This window comes from Neodiprion fabricii, chromosome 7, assembly GCF_021155785.1.
Source record: "Neodiprion fabricii isolate iyNeoFabr1 chromosome 7, iyNeoFabr1.1, whole genome shotgun sequence".
Lineage (NCBI taxonomy): Eukaryota > Metazoa > Arthropoda > Insecta > Hymenoptera > Diprionidae > Neodiprion > Neodiprion fabricii.
In genome coordinates, this window is record NC_060245.1 from 22,974,176 (window position 1) to 22,983,172 (window position 8,997).

The 8,997-nt window shown below is 37.1% G+C and overlaps 1 protein-coding gene across 4 annotated transcripts; it reads left to right on the top strand.

Moving 5' to 3' along the window:
- Positions 1–23: 23 nt before the first annotated feature.
- On the top strand, positions 24–8,862 carry LOC124186741 (zinc finger protein ubi-d4 A). Of its 4 annotated transcripts, none has more exons than XM_046578681.1 (10): positions 24–72; positions 257–401; positions 550–659; positions 789–1,028; positions 1,283–1,488; positions 1,655–1,724; positions 3,171–3,326; positions 4,288–4,692; positions 7,368–7,480; positions 7,580–8,862. In XM_046578681.1, exons 2-10 carry the CDS (start codon positions 322–324, stop codon positions 7,709–7,711), a joined length of 1,512 nt encoding a protein of 503 aa, XP_046434637.1. In that variant the 5' UTR covers positions 24–72; positions 257–321; the 3' UTR covers positions 7,712–8,862. The 4 variants fall into 4 exon arrangements, with proteins under 4 accessions (XP_046434637.1, XP_046434639.1, XP_046434640.1 ...); XM_046578683.1 differs by having other exon boundaries at positions 4,519–4,692; XM_046578684.1 differs by lacking the exon at positions 3,171–3,326 and having other exon boundaries at positions 4,519–4,692.
- The last annotated feature ends 135 nt before the right edge of the window (positions 8,863–8,997 follow it).

The following is an 8,997-nucleotide window of genomic DNA, read 5'->3' on the forward strand; positions in this document are numbered from 1 at the left end:
GTGACCTGCGCACTGATTCTATTCGATCATCGACTCCAGGGAAATTATCGCATGTGCACGAGATGAAAAATTGTATATTTCTTATAAAGAATCGATTATAAATCAATTATTCCACATTTGTGAAGCCAAAGCTCGTGACATGTCAATACTGCAATTGTCCCACTTTAGCAACAATGGCTATCTGTCGCAGCTTTAATATATAATGTAGGATTATATTATACGCTCCCTGATCGACTCTTCCTTGTACTTCCGGCAGATTTAATGAAGGCTACAATGGCTGTTGCATTTCCGATTTCCCCATGAGATGGAAACTGCTTGAAGATGGCGACGGTGACAGCTCTCCCAGCGTCCCATCACCTAATTCAAGTAGTGAACGAGTCGAATTTGAGTAAAATCGAGAGGTGAGTGCGACCAGACGATTGTCACATATGTTGATGGAAATATTCGCATCGTTAAATTGATAGAGTAATTTAACCTCGACGATTTTTGCCCCGTCGTAGGACGAGCGGGTTGCACTTCGCTATGTTGAATGTATTGATCTGTCCGCAGCTTCCTGAACGACACCGCCTACAGAGAAGCCATAGAGAACTCTTCCAATTATAACACAAGACTATGCAGAGAACGAAGACTGCGAATGCCCTTCCTCGACTCGCAAACTGGTAAGTAGATGGAACCAGTTGATTACTTCCTGTGATTATTGTCATTAGTTACTGGATATCTTGACCTTCCCGTCATTCCTGTCTTGGTTAATCAATGGCTATTGATAAACGAGTTTTTTCTAACCACAGGAGTCGCCCAAAATCACTCGGCTCTCTTCATGTCGGCTCGAGAACGAATCCCAGGCTTGATGCATGGTCAGGTATATACTTACCCGAGCAAACGATGGCGGAAAAAGCGGCGACAGTATCTGATGCACTATCTTCACCCAAAACGAGGCACCCGAGGGGATATAGATGACGGAGTCGAAGGAGCCGACGGAATTGTTGCGGGACTAAATGATGACAGCAAAGATTCTGTTGCTCTCAAAGGTTCGTCCTAATCAATATCTACTTTCCATGTTATCACATACATCTGATTGGCATCTCCTTCCGAGTGGGCGTGCAATAATTGTTGATACAATTTCCGGTCCAATTGATTCTCGTTGCTCGTTAGATTTGCCAATTCAGTACCCTCAATGCTTAAAATATATTTTAAGCCCTACTGAAATTACTTGTTACGTATGTTTCCGCAAACTCCTTTGTAGTCTTGATGTTCAACGATTATTAAGAAAAAATTATTGCAGATGAACATAGTAAGGATGCTTGGTACTATGATGAGCAAGACATGCTGGACATGGATGCCTTCGACGAACCCGATCCAGACAGTGACTATGACTACGAAGAAAGTTATAGTAGTAAAAGACGGAGAAGAAGGCCCCGAGGTGGAGCCCACCATCCTATCAGGGGACATCCACCCACCGTGGACAGTCCTGGGGCCAAAAGAACAAAGGTGAGTTTAATATGCAATGTATTGCTTCCATCAGTTTTTTATCGAACTTATTCATACTGGAAAGATACTTCATGGATTAAACAGTTTAGATATATTGAAAACTTTATACAAATGTCGAATTTATTCGGAGCTTCGCTCAATGAACAATCTGTTGTTGTTGATACAGGGTGGAGGTCGTGGGAGAAAGAAAGCTAACTACGACAATGCCGACTCCGATAAGCCTTTCGTTTGTGACCGTAAGTTTAACCATAGATATAACTACAAATGATCACTTCCTGTTGTTTTCATTGAAACAAAAAACAAATTATTATTATTATTACTGCTACTACCACTACTACTACTACTACTACAAAAACAACAGCAACAACAACTACTACTACTATCACTACTACTTCTACAGTTTATTGTTTTGGTTTTAAGTAACTAACGCAATGCGTTGCAAAATTTGTTAATCTTATTCTATTATTATATTTTTACCATACTTATCAACTATTTGCAAGGTAAACAAAGGAATATATGATATAATATATACTAGGGAAGAAAAGCAAGAAAGTAAATCATAATCAAAATAAATTCTTAAAACGTTTAGATTAACACACTGCGTAATTTTGCGTCGGGGAATGGAGTATTTTATTTAATATTTTATTGTCTCGAAAGGTACTCTTCTAATTGACATTAATTCCCAGATGCTTTAATGATAAAAGTATGAATTCAATGATACCAACTACAACATTACTCACAATTTTTAAAAAATAACAGACTAATAAAAAATACTAATTATGCTCTGATGTTCGTGTGAAGATGTCAGTTAAACGGCAAACTATTCTGCTTGACTGCTTTTCATGTTTCACACTATTACAATTTCTCGAATCGCAACACTTCCAGGATTTCAATTAATCGGCATAGAGAAATTAATTTCGCACTGCGTTGATTACATAAATAGAATCGATTGAGTGATAGTCTTTGCAGTTTATCAGAAAGACTTTTGAATAAATCAGTTTTGGTTTACACAACCACCATATACTTTTTGATTCAAGCTCTTCGAATTAATTCAAGCGTACCTTGCATCTATTTTCTGTTTAACAATAACATCCTTGTTATGTATTCAGTTTTAAAAAAAAAATAATAAAGACGTTTTTTTTTTCTAATTAAATGATCAGCGAATCAGTTTTAAATGGTGAAAATGAATTGCTAAAAAGTCCACCTTTTCGTCATCCCGTGAATCAAATCTAATATTTTTAAGGGTAATCGTTGGAAAAGAAAACGTCTTTTGGAACACTTAATATTTGCAAATAACTTTACCAAGCGAAAACGTAATGGCTCGCTTTGTAACGATTTAAAAACGTAGGTATTTTCAAGCATCAAGCCTTGCATCGTATTGGTTTTTGCTTCTTGGGCTGGAACTCTTTCACTGCTTGTCCATAAATAGAGATCAATGATCGGTGGATAGGGATGCGTATTAGTGCGGAAAGTGTGCAAGTGATATCCCTGATAAAATTATCCTCTGGCTTTCGTCCTCCAACCCCTGTCAAAATTGTTCAGGAAATCAATTAAAACTTGTTGATGAAGAAACGACATGAATCAAAAAAAGAAGAGAGAAAATATCTGGCCTGTAAGAAATATTGGTTATACGTTGAACGTACTTTTTTTTTCGCCGGAAAACAGTGTTTGCACTTTTACAGTGTGCGGCGCTCGGTATAAAACCAGACCAGGTCTGGTATACCATTACGGTCATTCCCACTCTACCTCCTCTGGCGATCCTGCTAAGGAACCAAGTCCCAGTCCCGCAGATGTTGAATCGTGGAGTGCAGCTGATGTCAACGCTTTGGACCAGCCAGGTTGGAGCCAGTATCAGCTCAGTTTTCTCACCTCCCTTTCGTACCAATAACCCTTCGATATTTCCATCCTATAACGTTACCTGGTTGACTTGAACTCGTACGAGCTCAACTCCAGATTCACGTCTTTCCCGTTCACATATCATCGTCACGTTTCTGGCTACGTCCAAACACTAGATCGGGACAAACCCGCATGGGCACAAAATATGTTATCTCATCGTGAATTTATTGCTGGAACATCCTGATGATCCGTGTTTGGTCGGCGTTAGAATTTCACCACCCCTGCCTTGAATCGATGTTTTTATGCGTACTCGTGTTGCGTGAGTGTCTGGTACGTGTGTGTTCTTCGTAGAACCTGTCATTCTGTCTTCAGCATGCTCTTCAGCTCAACGAATAACAACATAAATTATTTATCTTTTGTTTGCTCTATCGGACCTTTGAAATGAAAGGGGCTGTTATACAAACACCTGCGAAAAATAAAGAAAACGCGGGTGATTGTAACGCGAACCATTGACGAGTACATGTAAAATATTTGAGTCGCCACTATAGCTTGTTGCGTATATATTGAGTTTGGAGTATTGTTATTAGATATCGGTTTACATACCGCAACCTAAATGTGCGGAAGGTGGTGGAGAATTTTTTAAATTGCAGCCTGTTTGTTTTTGTGTTCGATTATTTATTTATATTTGTGATATGGTTTTGATTCGCTAGATGTTTGAAATAATTTATTCAGTTTAAAAGAACGACGCGTTATTTTCCATTTTGCAAATAACGCTTGCGCGACATCGAGTATAAAAGAACAAGAAAAATGCCTGAGACATTCCCGGTTGACATTTTATAACTGAATAAATTGTTATTAAAGTTTTTAAAAAAAAGTCGAAGATAAGCTATCAATCGATCTGTGTGCATGGACGTCGGTTAGAGACGTAAAGCGCAACTGGGTATGTGGTCGGTTTGTGATTAGGTGGTACGCGAAGGGGTCGTCAGAGCACTGCTTCGTCGAGCAATCCGACCCCACCACCTGCAGCGCCTCTGGCTAATGCCGGAGGAGCAGCAGTACCTCAACAGCAACAACAACCACCATTGGCAGTTCAATCGTCTGCTGCGCCATCCTCCCCCACTGTACCGACTCCCAAGGACGACCTACAGTCGGCTGTTCCTTCTCCGGGTACTGCAGTTCCTTCTCCTTCTTCAGCAAAGCCCGAAGCGGGTCCGACGACGACGACATCGGCGCCGAGCGGGGAAAAGAAAGTAGGAAAAGCTGCCCAGCCGTCTCCTTACTGCGACTTCTGCTTGGGCGATGCTAGAGAAAATAAAAAAACTGGTGGTTCAGAGGAGCTGGTATCTTGCAGCGATTGCGGCCGCTCAGGTAAGCCAGAGGAAAAAACTAAGCGCAAATATGCTAGGAGGGCTAGTCACAATTGACAAAGGAAAATAGTGCCCTAAGTTTAATTCTTGTAAATGATTTTGTCATTTCATTCCTTGACGAGGATCATCTTTCCATTGCGCAAAGAGATTATTCGTTTCACTGAGAATGCTTTCAGATTAGAGACTTGAAAAAAAACGAAAAAAAGAAAAAAACAACAAACAGAAAATAAAACGTTTTAACTAACGGCACTCGTTACTATCACGCTATGCAATAGCTAAATACAACTTGATAGAAATAATAAATAAATGAAAAGAAAAATTAAAATATGAATTAAGAAATTAAGAAATAATATAGAAATTTTTACTCTTGGTATTCGGGTTGTTTCGTGCCATGCAAACTCTAATTCGCAAACATTATTATTTTTGGAACATTAATATAACTCGAGTGATTATCTAGAGTAAATAGCCCGCGAATAATTTATTTGCGAATCAAGTTTTGCTTAGCAAGAAATAGCTTTCTAGATATATAATACTTACATCTGATTAGATTTATGTGGAATTCATTTCTCTCGTCTAACTAGCTTTGTCAATGGTCTTCTTTTTTTTTTTTTTTTTTTTTTTACCCTAATACATTATTAACATGTGTATAAAATCTTGTTTTTCTACGAGTCGCAAAAAAGTACCAGAACTTTCCAGCAATAATATACAATGACATCGGGAGGTGCAATGATTAAAACAAAATATGTACAAGTCTTAGATTAAATGGTTACGAGCTTTACATATATAATTATTAATTTCATTTTTATCCGTGCCCAGTATAACGGTGTATTCGATTAACTTTTCTCCAAAGATTGTGAACCGTTCATTGTCGACTTTTTTTAGAGGTTTCAAGCCCTCGCTTTAAAACTTGACAACTTGCCGGAATCATATCGATCAAACGCGGGACCAAAAGTATGAATTTGTCTCTAGCTCTGTGATGTATTTCCGGCAAGTTATCAGGCTCAACTTATAAAACGTAAGGTAGAGTGTCCAGTTTCCTTGTACGTTGGCTAGCCGAGGCTTGCTGTCTGTTAACGTGACTAGTCAAACTGGACGAGGTCGAAAAAAGATTGACGGTATTATTTGAGACGAAAATCCCTCTTTTCTGTCATGTTGTTATTTAATTTTTTTTTTTTTTTTGTCTTATCTTTACTCTTTATTTCAACTGAAGTTTTGGGCATTAATTCTTCTTAATTGCAAATCAACTGTTATTTCCTATTTTTGTTTTCGTTTTTCTTTAAGCTTTTATTGTAGTGCATTCTAAGGACGAGTCATACAATGACACGTGCCAATATTTATTAGAAATATTTAAAGTGTGAAGTGTGGAAAAAGAGAAAAGACGAAGGAATATCATTTACGATAGAATCTCAGAACGTATTTGCGTTTATATCGAGTCTTCTGATTATGTAAAATGTTACATCTATGTTATAAAATACGAGACGGTACGTTAGGCGATGACTCTGTATGGTTGTATCGACTTGTAAACTATTTCCACCTTACCTGGACTCGGTACAAACTTACGCGCGTCGTGACAAAGATATTCTCTGGCTAGGCTCCGAAAAATGTAAGCTTATATCAATGTAATATCATATGAGTTATTAGATACAGCATAGACGAATCAATGTCGAGGGAATGTTGGAGTAAATTTTACTAGGAAAATTGTAATTACCGCAGTCATTGTATCTATTTAGCAGAATGCCTTTAGAGCTAAGAAGCATTGGCGACAAGCTTTTTTAACATTGACTCTTTATCGTTGTTCCCTTGATACTCATATGTTATATAATATAACGAGCATGCCGATAGTTCCTCCTTGTTGAATAAGATTGACGAATTTGTTATTAGGCAATTTTAATTGAGCAATACCTACGAGGCTTACAAATTACAATATTTAAGTACCCGTAGTTTATAAGTATGCAACTGTATGAGTCGCGTACAAGCGATACAGAAACCCTAGTGTGTTTGTGTGTGTGTGTGTTGAATGTACGAGAGAAGGACGGAGAGGGAAATAGATAGAGAGACAGAGAAGGTGTTGTGCGAACGAAAATGAAAGAGTGACGGTGTGATAGAAAGAAAAAGCTATTCTGCGACGTTTATATTGTGCTGCGCAAGAAAGAACGTGAACTATTCCAAGGTACGCCCCCGCTATTACTTACCACCTATTACTCCAAATAATAATAACGGTATGTCCAAAACGCAACGTCAAAAAACATTGCAACGCAATAAATAAAATTAAAAAAAAAAAAAAATAAAAAGAAATTTTGTGCGGAAAATATGGTAGCGTTTTCTTCATTATTCTGGACGTTTTAGTGCTGAGGAAAGGTGAAAGAGTTGTGTATATATATGTGTATATATATAAAAATATGTTTTTGTGACTAAAGGCACTTGTGAACAAATTTATGGAAACGAGTAAAAGCTGCTCTAAGTACGTGCGTCTCATTTATTCATATTTTACACAGAATCGATTCGAATTTATAAAAATTAAATTATTATTATCATGAATGGAAAATGATAGCTTGGAGTTCACTGTTCTTCGGCACAAAATAAATGTCCCGGTATATAGTACCTTTCTGTCTGTCCGCTGATCCTCTTCCCTCCTTAATATCCCCTGTCGAAAAAAACCAAACGTTCTTGTTATAGGCCATCCAACTTGTTTGCAATTCACCGCAAACATGATCGTCTCTGTACGCAAGTACAGATGGCAGTGTATCGAGTGTAAATGCTGCTCCATATGCGGTACATCGGACAACGATGTAAGTATTATTGCCAAAAGGTGGCAATACTTTTACTGCAAAACAATTATGTTTTCTCAAATCAGTTTTTGGTTTCACTTACCAAATAATTTCGACCAGGATCAGCTGCTGTTTTGCGATGACTGCGACCGCGGCTATCATATGTATTGTTTGGCTCCACCTCTCGCATCTCCACCGGAGGGTTCCTGGTCCTGTCAACTCTGCCTAGCCGAATTCCATCGGCATGACTAATTCTGAGCATGTACGAGGGAGATAGTACATCGGATCTATCTAACGCAATCCTAGGTCAGCTAGTAAAGATTTTGAATTAGAATATGAACTGCGATTCATAATTTACCCTTGATAAATTTACCCCTGTTTCTATTGAATGGACAAGTATTATTTTTATTCATTAATTAGAACGAATCCCAAAGCTTGAAAAATTAATTCGTATTTAATACGCGATGCGTGTTTTCAATGGCAGCTAGACGTATTTTTCAGGCAATACTTCGGGAAGATTGTGAAACTTTTATTTCTTTGTTTCTTTCTTCTTTTTTTTTTATTATTATTTTAAACATTTAAACATGTAACATTTTAGCTGTACGAACTTTTAATCAAGGCAATAGAAAGATGTGTCACATCGATATAAAATACTTTGATGAATCTTCAGTTCTACTCTTCTAATTCGGAATCTATTTTATCGCCTAACAACAATTGAAACTTTGGTCATCTCTAATACTATACGATATTTAAGAAAAAAACGCTTGAATTCAATACAATTTGGATCTCAGACTTTATACTACTTGTCATAGCACAACCTTGCTAATAGTTTGAAATACGTTGAATCATATGAAATCTTATTGAAACGATATGATTTAAAATCTACAAAGACCTAAACGTTACTAACTGTTCGGTAATAATTGATAAAACAATAGATAGATAGAACGTTGTCTGTTTGTCTGTACGTACCATGATACTCAAGCTTTTACACTTAACAATGTTGTAGCTACTGTTAGCAGCATAGATCTATTACAGTAACTAACGCAATATTTGCTGAAAAAAAAAGTATATTATTATATTATGAATTACGATACGATCTTCTTGGTTGTTTAGCCCAGTATTTTTATATTTTATATATCGAGTGTACTTAATTTAAGATGCCATGGTGATTTTTGGTGCCCATATTACTATAACATAGATCCTCCTTCCGTTTCAGTTTGGTAAGATTTTGAGAGAGAAAAAAGCAAACAAATCACAACAACAACTGTATACACCTATTACAGTAGCGCAAAGCTCGTTTTGGTACTAAATTTAACAAGATTCTTGATTTAATTTTCATACCATTTATTTCTAATGTGATGTATGCAATTTTAAGTAATAAAAAGATTGGTTTATACAGACAAGAGTGTGGCTTATAAAGATGGAATTAGTTTGGATGATTGTGATAGGAAAACGACGTTGCCAAGAAACTGGCTTGATTCTTGCAGATAAAATAAACCCGATAGTGTTGAAGTTGATCGAAATAATTCAGAAACTTG